We start from the raw sequence: 19,495 nt of genomic DNA, 5'->3' as shown, positions 1-19,495 counted from the left end.
CAAGTCATGTGTTTCCTTCTACAGGGGGAAGGAGGGGATTGAGGGAAGCGAGAGGATTGGAACCAGCTCATGATGATGTGAATAGCAGTAAAAAGTAGGCATTGCTGTGGGCAGATTTTTCAGTTGCATCTGCATTTTTATTTGGCTAGATATGGGAAGGCTTCAACTCAATATTTAACATGAAGCAGAGGAAACAGAAGGAAACACAAGACTTGAAAGCTAAAGAATCTTTGTTTTCTCAGTAGCAGTTTTATCAGAGTGACAGCCAGGCAGTACTGTAAATAACCTGTTCAGCTTCCATCGTGCTCTTACCTGCAGGAATTCTCCCATCTGTAAGGAAAAGGTCACTGAATCCTTCCCCAAGAAGTCTGTCAATTGGAGACTCTCTACCCAAATCATAATCGCTGTCTCCAGCTTCACTATCACCCCGGCCACTGTCTTTCAAGCTGAATTTATCCATATCTTGTAGGGCATATCTGTAAAGAGAATTGTAGTGATTGTGGAATATAATTATCCCATGTACCACTTGGATTTAAAAACACATTAGTGTATTTTCTGATGCATATAAAAGCACATTTGGGGGGAACAATTCAGATCCTTACCTGTAGCTTCTGGAATATTTGTTTCCTCGAAAACTTGGCCTTGGTTGATACTGGCCTTGGTGAAGCATTGAAAGAAGTTGGGAAACCTGCTAAAGAAAAGGTGAAGAGAGTGATTCCTTCAAATAAAAGCTCATAATCCTAGTTGTAAAACCACTAATTAGCCTCTCAGTTGTTTTTTCTTCCGCTTTTAAAGTTTAATTAAATCAAATTCCTGCGCATACATAATGCAGTACAACAGACTACTTATTAGTGTACAGTCTGCCACAGAAAACATCTGAAGACATTTAACAATGAGGAAACGCACTGCTGTTCGTTAGCCTCGGAACTCATAACAATTAAGTCATTAACAAGTAAAACAAGTAATTAAATTGGAGTTTTGTTTTGGTTTCATACATTAGAACATTCCTTTGACATTCCAGGATCCTATTTAAAAATAAAATTTAGTTGAACTACATGTAAGGAGTTACCAGGACTCAGCACTCATATAAGCCATTACACAGAAGTTGCAGTAAAAATTGAAATGGGAGGTGTCAAAGTTTAAGATAGTGTGTGAATGTATCAGAAATGTGTTGGAATACCTGTACTTAAACTCTGTCAATGTTTAACCTTTTGGTTTTCCATCCCCATTAATAAATGTCCTTTATTTTCTCTCTATATAAATCCTCTGTCACTTCTTCTTAAACAGAGCTATGCAGAGGAAAAGGGAAGGCAAAGAAGGAGAAAGCTCAGTAAACAAGAGCAGGCTACTATGAGTGTTACACTCCATTGTTTCAGCCTTACAGGGGAAAACCAAGAAGTAATACTGCCAATAACAGATTTAATCCTGTTCCCCATGGTAATGGATTCAGATACCAATGGAGTAAAACTGCAAAGCTGTGACAGCTAAAGATAAATCTGTAATGCATTGGGCATCGATCTAACTGTCCATTGCTCTCAGAGGGTGTGTGAAGAACACCTCCATGGTCCTAAGAGAATGTGTGAGTGCAAAACGAGGTATGGACCTTACCTCAACAGCTGGAGTAGCATGGGTGAGTTCCAGCGAGAAGTTTTCAGGCACGTGGTTAGAGGAGATTGTCACCAGGCTGTTCAGCGATTGGTGGCTGTGGTGGCTCTGCCGGCTGCTCATTTGTCCCCTTTCCAGGGTCGGAGATGATGATGGAGAGGCTCTGTGGTGAGATCTGATGGGTAAAGTGCCGTTGACTGTTGGCACTAATGTAATGTCCCCTTTGTGGATTTGTCGTGAGGGTCGCTTTGGGTGGTGCTGGTAGGTTGATTCTGCCACACGACAGTTGTAGGACCTGGTGTCCTTTTTCTCTCGATTACATCTCGTGGCAAAGATAACCATAATGACCAACAACACGGCACATATTGATCCTAAGGATATAATTGTTATCATTGAGACATCCAGAGAAGGCTGGCTTACCAAAGTAGCTTCTGTACTTGAAAATGAATAAACATACTCAAAAACTGTACATTTCAGAAGTGCTTTAGTACTAAGCTGAGGACTGCCTTTATCCTGGACTATCACAAAAAACTCCCACTGTTTTGCTGGAACTGACTCGACACTCACATTAATGGAGATGTCACAAGTTTTGGGATCCATCACAAAGATGCTGTTTTCCTTGTCAGCTGCTATGGAGCAGCTGAGTTCAGAGTTCATACCAGAGTCTCTGTCTGTGGCCCTTATCCTGGTGACAAGAAAGCCAATTCCAGCATCTTTAGGGATTGAGATTTCTGCCGTGCTGTTGCGTAGTGCTGGACCCACAATAACAGGAGCATTATCATTTTCGTCAATGATGGTTAGTACAACTGTGGTATTACTAACAAGCTGCTGGCTCCCTCCATCCCTAGCTTGAACCATAAATGCAATTTGATTTACTTCTTCGTGGTCAAAAGTTCTCAGGGCATAGATCGCCCCATTGGAGGGATCTATGGTCACATAGGTGGTTATAGAACTTCCCAAAATATAGCTCTCCAAAATAGTGTAGGTCACCTGCCCATTGTCCCCTAGGTCAGGGTCTGTGGCCGTCACAGATGTGATGTACGCTCCCGGAGAGTTATTTTCTAAGATAACAACTTCATATCTGTTTGTCTGGAAGCGGGGTGGGTTGTCATTTTCATCACTGATTTGGACAGTAAAGTGTTTTACCGTGGAGAGACTTGGCGTTCCCTTGTCCTCTGCTATTACAGTCAAGCTGTATTCAGATCTCTTTTCCCTATCTAGACTGGCATTAGTCAAGATTAAATAGTTATTTTCGTAAGTCTTTTGAAGTTTAAAGTGGCCATGTCCATGGAGCTTGCAAACTATCTCTCCGTTCACACCAGAGTCCTTGTCTTGCACTCTGACTAGGGCAACGAAAGTGTCCAGGGGTGACCCTTCAGAAATGTAGGCTGTTTCTTCTTTCTCTGGGGACATCAAGTTTAAATTAATTTCAGGTCTGTTGTCATTTACATCCACAATTTTAATTATAATTTTGCAGTGAGCTGGAATGGAATTTGGCCCCATATCTTGAGCCTGAGCATCAATTTCATAGGATTTGGTTATTTCAAAGTCCACTTGCTTCAGGAGGGTCAGATGACCCTTTTCTGAATCTATCCTAAAAGTCTCTGTAATTTTAGAAGACACATGACTGCTAAAAGAGTACACCACTTTACCATTAGCGCCCTCATCTGGATCAGTAGCATTGAGGTCTATGAGCAAAGTTCCAATCGGTGAGTTTTCCAGGAGTTGAATTATATACGACTGCTGTTCAAAAACAGGACTGTTGTCATTGGAATCAGAAATGCTTATTTTCAGGATGGACGAGCCAGACCTCTGCGGCACCCCCTTATCTGAAGCAGTGAGCTGGAGTTCGTAACTTGACTTCAACTCCCTGTCCAGTTCTCTGACCACAATGAGCTCGGCATACTTAGCACCGTCAGTTCTCGTCCTCACTTCAATACTAAAAAAATCATTTGCAGAAAGGGAGTAAGTGTGAAGGGAGTTGTCCCCCACATCTGGGTCAAAAGCGCTGTCCAGAGGGATCCGGGTTCCTACAGCTGCACTCTCGGATATCTCAATCGGGATGAGAGCCCGGGAAAACTGTGGGGAGTTGTCGTTAATATCCAGCACTTCAACTTCCACATGGAAAAGCTGCAGATGTTCAGTGGGCAGAGTGATCACATCAAACTCTATGGAGCAGTTTAAGTTTTTCTGGCATAGTTGTTCCCGGTCAATTTTAGCTCCTATGCTGATTTCTCCGTTATCCTCACGGACTACAAGCAAGGGAGAGTTCCCCCTCTGCATGGCTCGAAAGCGAACCGAGGAAGGGTTGGGGATTTTTAATAAAACATCCGCTACGTCCTCCGATAGCCTCGCGATTACTGATCCCACTCTCTGCTCCTCGTAAATCCTGTATTTCAAATTCTTGCCCAGCGCAGCCTTATCGAAAGACACCGCCACCAGTGCAAAAACGAACGCAAAGTGCATCTTACTGCCGCTGCGCTGCATCTCTAAGTTTTTGCGGTTCATCCCTCCGAGCGAAGTAAAGCGCAATTATCTCAAAGCCTCCTTCGGCGCCTTAACCCCCGCGCACATCTGGTCCCTGTGCAAGGAGCCGCGTACCGGTACCTTAGCGGATCACCAAACTTTTCCGCACGCACCGTGCCGGGACACCCATCCGCGCGCCCTCGCTGCTCTGCCGGCTCCTCAGCCTCTCCCTCGCCCGCAGCCGCCCTCCATTCGCCGCGGCGCCTCCCGGAGCGCTGCTCCTCCTCCTCCTCCTCCTCCTCCTCTTCCTCCTCCTCCTCCTCCTCCTCCTCCCCAGTGCCCTCTCGGCGGCAGACTGAGCGCCCGGCAGCCCGCAGCACCCCGCGCAACTTCACTTGGGCTCGGACAAAGCCGCAGCGCAGCCAATGAGCCCCGACGGGCGGGGGCAGCGCCGCCCAGAGCCGGCCCCACAGCCGGCCCCGGCCCCACAGCCAGCCCCACACCCGGCGCCGTGCCTGCAGGAGCCGCGTTTAACCAGCCGGCGTCTTTTCGGGCGTCCGCCTGGTAAACGAGCCGGGGGCGGCGGATAGCTCAGCCGCGCCCCCGCCATCTCGTTCCCCCCGTTAGCTGCCTTGCTTCCCTCGACATCGGCGCGGCGCGGGGCTGCCCCCGTTCCCGGGGAGCTCTCCCGCCTGCTTTGCCAAGGCGACAGCCTTCCGCACGCTTCTGGCCATGCCCTGCCTTCCCCCTGCACGATTTGTGCAGCGGCGTGTGCCTGAGCGTGGTTCTCCTGCATGTGCCTCTGTATGTGTGTGTGTGCGTTCCCCTGCTTTTCTCTTGGCTGGTCCCGTGCTGCTGCTTCAGATCTTTTTCACCCTGGTTGAAAAGCTCTTCGTGCTTCACCATGACAATCTGTGCTAAGTACACCTTCTCCACGCCAAGGGTTTTAAAGAAGAAGCAACCACAAGACAGATTAAGTGTTCTGGACAATTTCCTCGAGACTCCTCTGTAGCTGCAAACTATTTACACTGCAACACGTTTACACACACACACACACAATACCTTATGGCTGAGTTAGTAATGTATTTTATGTACACCAGAAATGCTACAGTTCACTAAGTGAGCTTCATGCTGCAGCCAGGTCACAGAAGCTGATACCTCTTCCTATCTATTGCATCTATTTAGGGTGTGATTTCTATTTCCCCTCTTTCGCATTTCCTTTAAAGTTTAGCACTTGAGCTACAACCTTACCACACTTTTCATTGTTTTTCTGCTAACTTTACCCACTTGGTTACTGGTGTTTCACATTTTACCATCACTCTTCTATTGCTTTTTCCCCCACATATTTCTGCCCCCTCCCCACCCCATCCAGAAATGTGAAAAGTAAATCTCTGATTCTTCCAATTTACTCTCAGCAGAGCCCAGCCAAAGTCACTAAGAAGGTTCTTGTTGAGGAAAAAAAAAAAAAAAAAAAAAAAAAAAAAAAAAAAGCGGAGGCTCAGCGTGAACTCTCCCTCTTTTTAAGCATTCAAAAGCATTTTATAAGCCATTGTCTCTTTTTTCACAAACCAGCGCCGTGTGGCAAATTGTGCAGAATAGAAATGCCTATAATGAATGTATTTAGTACTGGGTCACGCCGATGAACATTCTGCCCCCATGAATAATACTGTTTTACAAGTTTGCAGCCCTTTCAAATTGCTGATCCCCAAACCCTATAGGCAAACTAGAAAAGCTAACACAAGCAACTGGGACTTTAGAAACCCATAGCCATCTGGCCTAAATCTCTAACAATCCAAGCCAATAATTATATCAATTCAGGCTTTAGTGAACTCCTTTGCAAACACCAAAAGAGCAAAGAAAGGAATTAGTGGCCATTCTAAGTTTTGGTGGAGCAAATTCAAAGATAATCTAATTCCATTAGTCCAGGGACAGTTTTTTTTTGCAGCTCTGATAAATCTTTCTAAAACATTTTTCCAAAATGCCAGTGTAAACTCTTTTCTGACGATAATTGGGGAAATGGGTTCAATTAAATGCTGTTCTTAGTGTCAATAAAAAGTATTTTGCTGATGAAAGAAGTCACTACCCTTTTACATGAGTACAGAAGATGAATAATTCATAGTAAAAAATAATTTCCCTGCTGAAATGCTAAAATTATATATATATTTAAATGATAACATGTCCTTACAAGTAACTGTTGAGTACATTTAGATATGCAGAATTTGCTTCATGCAAATTTTATCACTTCCCAAATAGTAATTTCAATTTATCACCTTAGTCTTCTTCAGAGACGTACTCTGAGATACTCTCATGTTAATACCTATATTTATTAATAGATAGCAGAATACCTATTGCAGTCTCTTTCCTTTTTTTTTTTTTTTTTTTTCCCAAGTTCACCAGTCAGGTTATTTGTAACATTATCACTTAAGTCCATGTTGTCATGCCACTACCCCTTTATACTTACAAAGAAGATAAAGATGTCATCGACACAATATCCTTATCTGGATTCTGAACTAAAGTAATGAAAAAGCATAAATCTTTTTTTTTTTTTTTTTTTTTTTATCTGACATACATTTGAACCAAAAGTGAGGAGGATCACGTCCTCCTCGCTCGCTTTGTTTGTTTAGAGGCAGCAGCGTTTAAGTGCATGGTGCCTCCAGAAGTGATACTTCTGTGGGGTGCTTAGGAACAATCACAGCACTCCCAAGGCTGATTCCTCACATAGCCAGTGAAAGAGTTTTGTCTGAAAGTCTCTTAAACTCCAGCCCACCTTTGACATGGCAGACTTCCCTTACAAAGGAAAGGGAGAGTCCCACGTGCAGCCAGCAGACACTTCTTGCAGAGCGTGGTATTGTGAATGCTGTTAGGCACGTGAGCAGAGTGCTGCTGGCCTCCTGGAGAGTAATCTTGGTTATTTCCCACCCAGTATGTATCTTTTCACCACAACCTTCTCAAAAGCTGCATGCAAAATTCCCCAGTAGTGTACCTGAGGAAGAACACAAAGTGTCTCCAAACAGCACTTCCATTTGCCTACGCTACTGCTTCAGAAACCACAGCTACACAGCAGATTAATTAATTTTTCACTTAGCTGAAAATAGGCTTACTTCTGTGGTCAAGATACTTGAAAGTCTGACTTGTTTCTCAAAGGAGTTTTATTGAGCTGTCAAGCATAGATTTCCTTCTAAAAGTTACTGATGCCCTAGATGCATGGTATATATTCAAAATGTAGGTGACAAAATTTGACTTTGAAGAGCTACTTTGAGAAATAGTGCCTCGCCAGGGACAGTGGAGAAAGAAAATTATTTTCTTAACAATGATAGAAGCACGGTGAAATTAGCACAGTGACATTTGGCTCATCCACCCCCCCCCCCCCCCCCCCCCCCCCGAAAAAAAAAAAAAAAAAAAATCTATTCACTTTCGGTATGATTTATTGCCTTATGTTGCATCATGTTACAAAATGTCAGACACACTATGCTCCAGTGCACAAGACATAGCAAGATAAAATTTGATTTGACACCTGTGTAATGAATGTGAAAGACAAGTCTTCCTAAGTCAGAAGTGTATTTTAAAAGAACATTTCCATTACAATGAATGACAAAACTGGGGGGCTTTTTCTCTCTCTTCTCTTTTTTCCTGTTCTCCCTCTCTGTCTGTCCCTCCCTCCCTCCCACACAAGCTTGTTTCCCAAAGTAAAACCAATGACAGAGTTCCCCCTCTTCGTTGTACTTTACAATTTCATCCATTGCAGTGTGAGTGTGAAATGGGAAAAGGGTATCCACGTAGGTAAACAGGTGGCACTGTTTTAGACTCCGTCTTGTAGCCACAGCTAAACTGATAAGAGGTCCATATACTGTTCAGTGGGATGGGTGAAAGAAAGCTGACATTTCAGTCTGATTTTTTGCATGGACAACTACATTATAAGCTCATCATGAATTAATGCTGTATTTGTCCAATCCATTAGCTATCTCATCAGTCATGTTTACACCTGATACCCTTTTCAAAATTAAGGTGCATTAGAGGCTGAGTTACTTCAAGAGACATTAGAGGGTGAATGGGCCACTGGATTATCAAATATGACCTTCTGTGCATCACAGTCTTCTTAGTTAAGCCCAATTACATTAGCTAGAGCATTTATTTTAATTTGTGAAATACAAAACACATACCTCAATCAGGCATCAGGTACATGGTTCACCTGAAAAGGCAGAGCCCTAACCATCCCAAATGGGGTCAGAGGATGCTGACAGGTGGATCAGAAAGGCCAGAAATCCACTTGATAATATCAATCCTGACTTCCCCCAAATCTGCACTTTACCTTAACATAACCCTGCCAAACTGTTCCCAGTCAGAGCACTGTGCAGTATCCAGCATTCTCAAAGACAGCTGTCACCTCTGAGACACCTGTAAAGATAATAGCTGTGTCAGGAAAAAATACCTTCCTGACGCCGACAAAAGCCCAAATGCAGTCCCGCAAGCAAAAGGCCAGGTACCCAGAAAGCAGAACAAACAGAGAAATTTAGTTCATACTCATTCATTAAAAAATATCAAATCACTAAATTTTACACATTTGCGGATGGTTGAGACTTTTTTTTTTCTTGATAAGTGAGTTTGAAATTAGATTTTACATTATCATCAATCATTGTGGCAAAGGGCAGGGGAGCAGATTTTCTGCTACATGAGTAAATTTTCATGGCAGTTTTGCAGTTTTGCAATACAGCATTGTGCATCAAAATAGCAAGTTAAACTCGTACATGTTTCATGCATGGTAAGTACTGTACCAAGATATTTAGTCTCTTTCTGTACCAATAAGACATTTATCTCTCAAAGTTTTACCATGTGCAAGAGAGAAAAATGCTTGAGACTTACAGTTTTCTGAATCTCTATTACAAACAAATGTCTGTAACATATCACCAGACACTTTGGAATTATTTTGAGTAGTCATTAATGTGGCATAGTATATAATGAAAATTCCATTGTCTCATTACTCAAAGTGCATTTGTCATTATGTTTATCCTTTTATTTAGTTATTTCCTTGTAAAGCATGAAGTAGAATATCTCTGATAGCCTTTTACCCCTAATTGTCTTTAAGAGTAATAAATACATTGCAGTAAAATGAGGTTTTCAGCATTATTTATGCCTGGGATATTACTAAAAACTACAGCATGCTTCTTTCCCCTCACACCTAAGGAAACAAAGGTAACACTATGCAGCCCTGTTCCACTTTTTCACAAGCCACATAAACTCAGCTGTGGGTACAGTTGTGTACAATTGCCCAGATCCTAATGCTTCTTTCTCTTTCCTTCTTTCTTTTTCCTTTTCTCCCTTTCTTTCCTCCTTTCTTTCTATCTGTCCCATTGCAAATACAGATAGTAATAAGAGGCAGATGCTTCTGAGGACAGCGGCTATAACCTTCAGTCCATACACAGTGGGAGTAGAGGAATGAAGATGCCCAGCCACCTCCTGTTTCCTATGGATGTACCCACCATGGGGCTGCAATAGTCTCTGTCAACTCTGTCACTGGTGTAGCTGGAGACCCCAGACCCCTTTTTCCCCATACGGAAAGCACTGCCAACATCTGTGATGTTTGCTTGAGGTATGCTTACCAGTTTTCAGCCTTATGTACCAGTGTACTTGCATTGAATTTCCCACATCTCATTTTATTCCAGATGTTAACAAATTAATACATTGCATGCACTGGAGTTTGAAATAAATTTCAAAGGCTATCCATCTCACACTACTGCTGTTCTATTGTGACTAACACCTTGCTCTAGTACCCTGCAGCACACTAGGTAGCTTGTGATTATATTTTCAAGGCCATTCTTACTTTACACAGGCTAGAAAGTGCAGCTGCATTTGTGAAACTTATTTTCTTCACGGGAGTGGGTTTTTTGTAAAGGAAAGGATTGAGGTTTGGTGCAGATGTGAATTTAGGCAGGCCTGCAATGCATAGTTTGTCAAATTAAAAGCTCAACCCAAGCTTTTTAAGGAACTATAACTTTCCCCAATACCCCTGAGAGTTTAAAAAAGGAGCATGATTGCTGTTTCAAGTGTCTTCAGACCAGACAAAGCATGTCTTCAATCTTCCCCTGACAGCCTAAACCAAACAGTCCAACTCCACTCATCTGCACCTACTGCCAGCAGCTGCTCGTGGCCAACATGCTCTGAGGACACCAGACACTCTCTTGCAGGGGAAGGGTCTGTTACCTTCAGCAGAGCCTGGGCTCAGCTTCAGGCAGCCGTGGTGGGACCAGAGGCAACTCCAGAGTTTGTAAAAACGTTTCTATCTTCCTCTGACCCTGCTGCTGATGAGAACCAACTCGATCCACAGAAGGATTTTCAACAGTTTTGGGGGCAGTTTAAATTCTGTTGAATAATGTGAGCCTCACAGGAGTGCAAAGCTGGGCACAAATTCTGAGGGCCACAAAGGACAGACAATTGGTCAGACCTCTCCAGAAATAGATGTTTTTGGGCAAATGCTTCCTGGAAGAATCTGAACTTTTCCCTGCTGCAGCATTTAGAAAGCTTGCATTACAAATAATGGCCAGTCAGGGAACCTGGGTGCTAACGGCCTTCCTCCCTACAAAACGTCAGGCACAGTTCACCACCCAGCCTGCTCTGTGAATCAGTACCAAATATGTTGTTTATTTTATTTCACAATAAATATTTATACAGCACTACACATGGGTATCTGCATTTTTCATTCTTGATTTTTCTGAGAAAAAAAAAAAAAAAAGGAAAAAAATGCTTGCCTGATTCAATGTCATGGGAAAACATGTGGAAATGTAAACCTGCTGTAGGAAGCCTGCACAGTGGGAGCTGTAATGGGAAAAAGGCAGGCATGGTTTATCAGCAGAATATGAAAGATATACTGAACATCCGGCTTCCCAAGTAAGTTGTTAACAGTCTCAATACAAATGTTTCTCTTTAAAGAATCAGATGTTCCTCTTTCTTTTTTTTTTTTTTTTTTTTTTCAATAGCTGCAGTATGGTAAAACCGGTGCCATAAAGTCATTGCAAGAGACAGCAAACAACTTTGTTATCATAATAGGCTTTTTTTTTTCTCCTTCTCTTTTAAACAATAGCTCTAGCAGGTGGCATGTGGCTGGGACTGGGTCTATCACCATCTCCAGGGTGCCAAGACGTCCCTCAAAGTTTCTGTGGGAGGAATTTGTTGGTGGGATTTGGATTGTAAAGGCACGTGAGCATCTGCTGCCTGCTTGGTCTCATTACCATTGACACAATTAGCTCCTGCAGCTCTCAGCCCAGCAGCTAGAGCCAGGGACTCAATTTTCCTGCCTCTCTGACAATGCTCATTACCATTCATCTGAACGTACGGGCTCCTCTGCCTCCAACTCTGGGCCAAGAGTCTGTGAAAACAGATCGCAGAGCAAAACACTGAGGGAAAGAAGAGCAAATTGACATAATAGCTACTAACAGCCTAAAATCAACTGTCTTACATACAGCACTGCTGATAAACTTTCAGTGTTCATAGCAGAGGCGTTTTGGTTTTCCTGCTGCATAAGTCACTTTATTCCAAAAATAACATAATAACATTATTTGCTTTTCTATTTTTGTATCCTTTCCATATCTTATAAGCTTTTTCAGTGATTCAGAAGATACTACACAATATTACTACTGTTCTTCCATCCTCTCAGCCACTTTCAAAGTTGCGACAAATTTTCATATTTTTTTTTCTTTTTTTTTTCCATTACATACAGAAAAAGTCAGTTTCCCACCTTTAAGTTAATTTGGAAACGAGAGTAAAAATGAAACTTTTGCTCTTCAGGATATCAGGGAAAGTAGGAGTTAATTGGCATATTCCTCTGGCAGCCAGAGCCTAAACAAAATGTTAACACATATCTGCAGATAAAGACTTTGCATTCCTTTAAGTGTCCCTGCTCATATAAAACTGCATCTATTTCTCATTTCCTTTCAATAGATGCCACATAATTCCTCCTTGCTGGCCTTACGTCCTTTTATTGCTTCAAACAACCCCTTGCCCATAAATGGAAAATTAGAGAAGTGACACAGTTTTCAAATAAATCACTCAGCTAAAAGCAGAGAGGAGGGGAGGGAGAAACAGGCAGGGAATATAAACTGATCCATCTCCTGAATAAAACTCAAGGACCTCTGTCTTTGAACAAAGAAAACAGAAGGGCTTCAAGGCCTGAGTGCACAGTAATCCTACAGTTTTTGAATGTTGCATAGATAGCAATTTGTGACTTTACTGAAAAAATATTGGATTTAAGCAGAAATAAATTTACCACAGCATGTGTTTCCTGAGAGTCTGTCTTTACTAGATCTTTGAAACACCAGAGGATGGAAAATATCGCATAGAGCTGGAGATGAGGTGAGGGCATGACATTTACTTCCAGATGTTTTTAAAGCTCAAGGAAGTTTTATTGCTTCCCTAAATCACTAGTATGAGTTTATATTCCTCAACCGCCTCACTATCTTGTTATGCAAAACATAAGCGGGACATTGACACCCCTCAGAGCTAAAAAGAAATACATTTTACTGTACATCCCAAAATAATGACTGTCGCTATTTTAACCTCAGGTTCCAGGCCCTGTTGCAGTTTTGCAGGCCAGGAGCATGAAGGAGATGAGGGACAAGGTCTGCCTCTCTTGCTGATATCCAGAGTACATGCTTGTTTGCAGAACTGCCCCAATTCTCGGGGCTTTGTCATGGAAATGTGAACACTGAAAGACCAGTCTATTATGTTAAATTACAAATTATATTATAGGGTTTTAAGTAATTGTTTGCTTACTGTTGTCACGGACATGTAGTTTATTGAAAGTTGATGTAATCATTTTGGCAAATTTTCACTGGCAAGAATCAGGCGGGGTTAACTTAAATCAGCTGCTGTGGGGGTTTGCATCAGGCAATTAATGGGTGAAAGGCTGGCACAGACACCCTTCAAAGTTAATTTGTGCAGACCCATTTTAGAAATAGTGCATTATGTCTCAACTGCATGAAATGTATTGTGTACATATTACTATTCATAAAATTCATTAGAACTCCATTAGTTCAAATGAAAGAGTTCTGTTGCTTTTTTACTATAAAATTGAGTGTTTTCATGGTGAGCAAAAGGATATAAAATATGTAGGAAATACAAAAAAAAATGTTTTGGTTTTCTAGAGATGTTTAAATAAAGTTTTCATCCATAATACCCTTAACTTAATGGAATGCATTCTCTCACCAGGCTACATAATCATGGGTACACCCACTTTTTTTTTTCTTTTTTTTTTTTTTTTCCCCCAAGTTCTGTGATTCAAAACATCTATGTCAGATCCTGGAACACTTTGGTATGATGCAATGAGTCAGCTGGCATTTCTTTTTCAGAAATTTACTAAAATAGAAAATACTAATACTGGACTGGAACTTAAAACATGGTCCTGTAAATGCATACACTCATTTTCCAAAATGTAACTGTATAGACTTATTAATTAAATAAGTTGTGTTATATATATAATGCATTTATGTATATATACAACTTTCAGAGAAGCAAGACGTTCGAGTTATTTATAATTATTGTTCATTGGTGCCTTTTTTTAGGGCATCTGTGCTATTAAGATGGCCTTTTGCTTTGTCCTTACACAGACTTCTATCACAAAACAAAGCTGTTTAATGAAGAGTAAATCAAGCACGTACAGTATGACATATGGATAACTTCCATTAAAGAAATTCCATTGATAAATGAAAGTAAAACCTGGTAAAAAATAAAGGACAGAGTAAGGAAATTTGTTAGAATGCTATTGAGATTAAATGTTACACAAGTAAACCTCCAAAACATTGCTTAGTATTACTGCTATGAATTGTTCTCCTAGCCATCCTGCATTGTTTAAACACTAATTTTATATGTAATTTCTATAACTTAGTTCAAACGGTTCTTCGAGTGCTTTGGTAAGAAACAGTTCAAGACCTTACAATAAAAACTCCTCTCAATTTTTCACTTGAATTCTAAATCCCATAAAACCAAGTAATAAATGTACAAAGAACATATCAAGAAAAACATCAATGTTTTGACAAGGTTGATTGTTTTTGTTGTTAGCTTTGTTTTACAGTCACTTTAGAGAAAACACACAGTATTTTTCAACCTGTTCAGCAATATGTAACCTGTCATACATGCTATGAAAGTTAATAGCATGCGTTTCCCTAGGCCTGCTGTAGTATGACACTAAAACGGGGTGCTTGTTTTTTTAACTGTGGAAAACTTTTTCTTAAATGCTTATATTGATTTTCACTAGGAATCACATCACATGGACTTAGGGATACCAAAGAACCTTTTCCTTAGCTGACTTTTACATTAGCTTTTGTTTACTGCTAATAACAATAAACTTCATCATCCTTGTTTATCTGAGCACAAGGAAGAAGCCTGTTGAGTTGTATGCACAGAAGAGTTAGTGGTTTAATTTCAGCCAAAGTGTGTATCAGTGAATCCAGATCAAGTTTAAAGGAACCTCCTAGATCATATAGGTCTCATATCTGGAGCCTATAATATTTTAATAGTTTAGTTTTTGAAGTTATAGCTTATATATCCTTTTAACTAAATTCTGTTCATATTCAATTTCTGATTTCCACCCAGGTTAAACAGCCCTCAACCATGTCGAGCAGCTAATTTGATAGTAATTCAACATGGTTATGATCCATAACTAGTGCTTCAAGTAGACATTATTCTCATGGCTGCTCTTCAAGCTTCATTTCAGTACACTAGCATCTGGCAGGTCAGGATGGTTTGATTTGTTTGTGCCGTGCTGCACTCTCTTTGGCTGTGGTGGACAAAAAGGGATGTAGGAAATACTGTGTTTGTGGGTTTAGCCTATACCTGCACTGGACACATTAACTGACTTGATTGCATCTGTAAAGTCCATCTCCCAGAATATCTGCCACTGGGCCAAATTCTATTGTCACCCGTGAGTTCATGGGGACCAAAAGTCCCTCCTTTTAACAAGATTAAATGAGAGAAACTCTTTCTCAGTGTATGGCTCGCAATGTGGGCCACATTCATGTCTCATTTGCCATAACTGAATGTAACTGAAGGGAACTCAATTTTTTATATATTGATTTATTTTCTTGAAACAAAAAATAGGTATTTTCACTGTAACATCAAAAACCCAGCTGAAGGAATATATCTTTTTCAGAAATAAATATATAAGTGCTATCATCCATGTGGAAATGACGCCAAAATGACTGACTTCTGTTCTCAAAGCTCTCATGAATCTTACAATTTTCAGATTTATGAAATGAGAAGGATACTTCATAGTCCTTTACCTTTGAAAATTACTAGTTTTGATCTTTGTTACTTCTCAAGTTACTAGGTTTAATTTATGGTGCCCCTAAATTGCAACAGAGAAGTGACTAAACTATTTTTCATACATCTTCCATAATGAATGAATTGTGAAATGAATTTATTGGAGCTGAGCACCCTGGAGATCATTACGTTTGCCATTATATGTATACACAAATGGGGGAAGAGAGAGAGAAAAGAGGGAGAAAGAACATTTTTCTGACATCTCATCATTAGCATTAGTATTTTACAGTGCAATCACCCTACTGCAAAATCTATGTGCAAAATACAATAATTTTATCACTTATGGATTTTAATATCCTTTTTTTTTTTTCCTAACATTGTAAAACCATGAAAGTCTAGAATATTTTAAAACAAGTAGGTGCAATATATGTTTAAAATAAGAATCATAACTACCCCAGGAGGAAAAAAAATAATAATAAACTGGAAGTCAGCCTTGAACTGAAGACCTATATACATTTTCATATCAATCCTATACATTTTCATATGAATCCTGTAGAATTATCATGACTCTGTTAACAAACAAGAGCTATTATGTATCTTTGTCCCATGCTTCCTAACAAAAATTCCGTCAACAAGTTACTTTTTGTTGAAGACTGAAAAATATTAATTTATGGTAGTTCATAGTTCTCAGGCTTCCACGTGGTGTGCTTACCTTGCTAAGTAGCATATATATTTTCTAATCCTGGCTCTGTGTTATTATGCAAAATTGCTTTCACAGTATTTTGGACTGCCCAGCCAGTAAGCACCATCTCCATACAAGCAATGAATCTTACTGATGATAGCAACAAATTTGTATGCAACTGTGATCACTGTGCATGCAAATAACATAAGCAGGTAGATACCAGTTTTGCCTATTGTGCTGAAAACCAACTTTCCCTAACTGAAAGTGGATATATAAATTAGCTTCGCATATACATTTGAAGGGAAGGGGAAGGGGAAGAGAAAATACATAGAGGGATAGGGGAGAGAAAGAAAAAGGGATGTGCATTGACATTTTCAGGACAGCATCATTATTATTCAAAGGTACACTGTAAAATCTCTATATTGTATAGCATTAAAATGATAAGAATAGGAATGAAGGAAATTTGTAAACGGAACAGTAGCAGACGCCAATTTCTGACTGCAAAATCAAAGCAACAAAATCAAAGTCTTAAGTAAACAAAATAATATAATAATAATTGTAGTTGGCATGTTTTCAAGCCAGAATAACATGATATTGGAAATGATCAAAAGAATCCACCATGGTTTGGAAATCTGACCACAAACAGGACCTCAGAAGCGAAGAAGGAATCTTGAGAAAAGGAATGGGCCCAATCAGATCTGAACATCAGCATAGAGGTAGTAAAGTGAAAAGAGAAATATCTGGGTAATAACAAATGATGACCCTTATGGGCCTTGTTGGGAGCAGAGGTTTAGGAAAACATATAAGAAAAGTGGAAACAATGAATAAGGCAAGAAAAGGAGAAATGTGGCCATGCCCTTCCCGCTTCTTGGTCTCTTTGACTACATTTAATAAAAACTAGAAGATCAGCAAAAAGGGAACACATGTAAAGAGAGCACAACAGAGGTTAATATATTAGTAATTTTGTAGTTCTGTTTAAATCATTTTGAACAGATTATACACACAACTGAAAGTAGAAGAAGGTAGTCATGCAAGTGCTATCAGCTTCTATTATACTAGGAGAATTTCATACGAGGCTCTCACATGCGGTCTTGTGAACAGGAGCTTCTTAGAATACTAAGAAGTTTTCATATAAACCCTGGGTAGAAAAATGTGAGCATTTAAAACCCTTTCTGTGCTTCTAAATCACTGAAAGTCTAAATATTAAGATACTGAAAGACCTAATATACCACCAGGATAAATCAGTTGCCAGTATGCTCTACCAAGCAGCCTGGACGTCTAAATTAATATGAAAAATACAGCCATAACTGTAAGATCAAGTATCTCTGCACAACCTTTGAGAAAGAAAAGTGAAATTTTTTTCTTGATGTATCTACAAGGCTTCTTTTTATCATTTTAAGGATTCACAGTTATTAGTATATTAACTACCAGTTGTGAGGGTATTTTATGATGCTCATCACAGAGTAGGCTTATTCATTGTCTTTCCACTTTGTGAAGAAAAATAACTTCCATTATTTTAGCCTTATGCAGTCTTTAGGCTCATTGTCTAGAACAATTAGGATTTAATTAATGTTATTTTTCCAGTGTATCAGAAAAAAAAGTCCTCCTGACTTCCAATGAATGTCTATCCTGAGTGTTAAAGGGGAAAAAAAACAAACAAACAAACAAACAAAACAAAAAACAAACAAACAAACAAAAAAAAATGCAAAAGAGCTGAAGAAAAGCTGAAGAAACCAAATGTAGATTTCAGCTATGTGCCTATCCTCTTCTATTATATTATGAAAAGAAAATATAGATTTGAATTAAGTTAGTGATTTTAATAAATATAAGATACATATAAATATATGTATCTTAAATATAGGTAAGATATACACCCAAGCTGGCCTGCTTCCATCTCTTTCTCACTGTATGTTCTGAATAATGTGTTGTGTTTTTTTTTTTTTGCAATGGTGCAGTTGTAGCGACTATCAAATAAATCCGAACCTGCCGCCTTAAGATTATCTCAAATTCCAAATATTTTCCTTGACAAGGCCTTGCTTCTGAATGCTGTATACTACATAAGGCAAATATAGTGCACATATTTTACAACCGATAAAATCAGACATTACTCCCAAAATTGATGGTAGAGTCAATTCTTTCAGCAGCAGTTTTATTTATTTATTTATTTTTCCTGCTTTACCAAGTTAATACTGAGGTATCTGGTACACTCAGTTATCATCCAGCAATCAAAGTGAATTACCTTTAAGATATCAATTTCGGTATCAAATCTAGAAAGAAATAGGATTACATTCGTTTGCTTCGCTTCTGGTTTGCGTTGGTTAAACAGTCCCTAAGAAGGCATACTTCTCTCACAATTAATCAAAGTTCTATTCCCATCCATACACTTCTAAGCATAAACTATTAGTAATTAAAGCCACTGACCATTTCCCTTGGTTAATCTGTTTAGGTAATTTACTTTGTGAATTACAGCTCTTTATGTGGCTTATAGGGTTGTTATGGCATACAAATGCTAAGAGCAATTTCTGTGGCAGTGACAGAGAATACCTACACAGTTAGATACAGATATCCACCTTGATATGGAAACTCTATATATCCATATGAAAACTCTATATATCAGTCCTATCTTTGAGATTTCAGGGATATTTTTAAATTTATTTATTTTAACATGGTTTTCACTGTATTTCATCCAGATACCTTACTCTCATTTGCTTTATCAGATGAGTTGCTTTTGCTGCTTCTCTACTGTGCATTGTGATGCTTTCTGAGATGGCTTAAAAGTTGTATATATATGTGTATATGTATACCTAGAGCTTTTTAAAATAAATCAATTCTTGTCTGTTTCTTTATGTTCTTGCTGTAAACTTGTCTGGTCATGGACCAGCTTCCACCAAATGAATTCCATTCAAAGTGGGTGCCACACTTAAGATTTTCTCCCTTGCAATTGTGTTAGTGCAGGGAGAGTAGATCCTCTGGTAAAATGGGTAATTACTGTGGAGGGTTTTATCTAGTCTAAAATTTTGTTCTTGGTAACATATTTCATGGGAAGCCAGAGAGAATGGAGTACTACTGCTATTTTGTCTGCTGTCTTTATAACTACATGAGGGATTTGCTGTGTTCTAAATTCAGCGTACCTTTTTCAGGGCCAGTTGACAGGCAAATATAGTCCTCAGAGTATAAACAAGCAAACAACAACAACAACAAAAAATGATTTGACAAAGGTACGGAGGAAGAATGTCATTTTTCATGACCCTGCACAGAGCAGGAGTGTTGTTCTGCTGATGCAGACTAGCTTGGGCTGGGAGCCAGGGCATGTGGGGCTCATTAACTCCCAAACAAGTTAGGAAAGTTTGAAGCAGGAAAGAGGAAGATTCAAAGAGCAAAACATCTGGGAAGAGCCCAGAAATAAAGAAAATGTCTTCAAACTTTTTGTTTTGTTGCTTATTACTGCAAGGAAAGGAAAGGAAAGGAAAGGAAAGGAAAGGAAAGGAAAGGAAA

At 39.7% G+C, this 19,495-nt stretch overlaps 1 protein-coding gene and 1 long non-coding RNA gene across 5 annotated transcripts in view; both read right to left on the bottom strand.

Annotated features, from left to right (window-relative positions):
- PCDH18 (protocadherin 18) overlaps nt 1-5,336 on the bottom strand; it is a 10,153-nt gene extending 4,817 nt beyond the window's left edge. The window contains exons 1-3 of one of the 2 annotated variants that reach the window (XM_035325258.1): nt 1,609-5,336; nt 603-691; nt 313-476 (exon numbers count right to left, since the gene is read on the bottom strand). In XM_035325258.1, the coding sequence (XP_035181149.1) occupies nt 313-476; nt 603-691; nt 1,609-4,113 (2,758 nt within the window). In that variant the 5' untranslated portion in view covers nt 4,114-5,336. The remainder of the gene's footprint in view (nt 1-312; nt 477-602; nt 692-1,608) is intronic. The other variant, XM_035325259.1, reaches the window with a different exon arrangement.
- Nucleotides 5,337-10,550: 5,214 nt separating this feature from the next.
- Nucleotides 10,551-19,495, bottom strand: part of LOC118166378 — a 26,873-nt gene continuing 17,928 nt past the window's right edge. For all 3 annotated transcript variants that reach the window (XR_004750474.1, XR_004750476.1, XR_004750475.1), the window contains one exon: nt 10,551-11,431. This is a non-coding gene — a long non-coding RNA (uncharacterized LOC118166378). The remainder of the gene's footprint in view (nt 11,432-19,495) is intronic.

Source organism: Oxyura jamaicensis, chromosome 4, assembly GCF_011077185.1.
Source record: "Oxyura jamaicensis isolate SHBP4307 breed ruddy duck chromosome 4, BPBGC_Ojam_1.0, whole genome shotgun sequence".
NCBI classification, from domain to species: domain Eukaryota; kingdom Metazoa; phylum Chordata; class Aves; order Anseriformes; family Anatidae; genus Oxyura; species Oxyura jamaicensis.
Note: the sequence above shows the minus strand (reverse complement) of the source record. Positions and strands in the feature narration are given on the sequence as shown.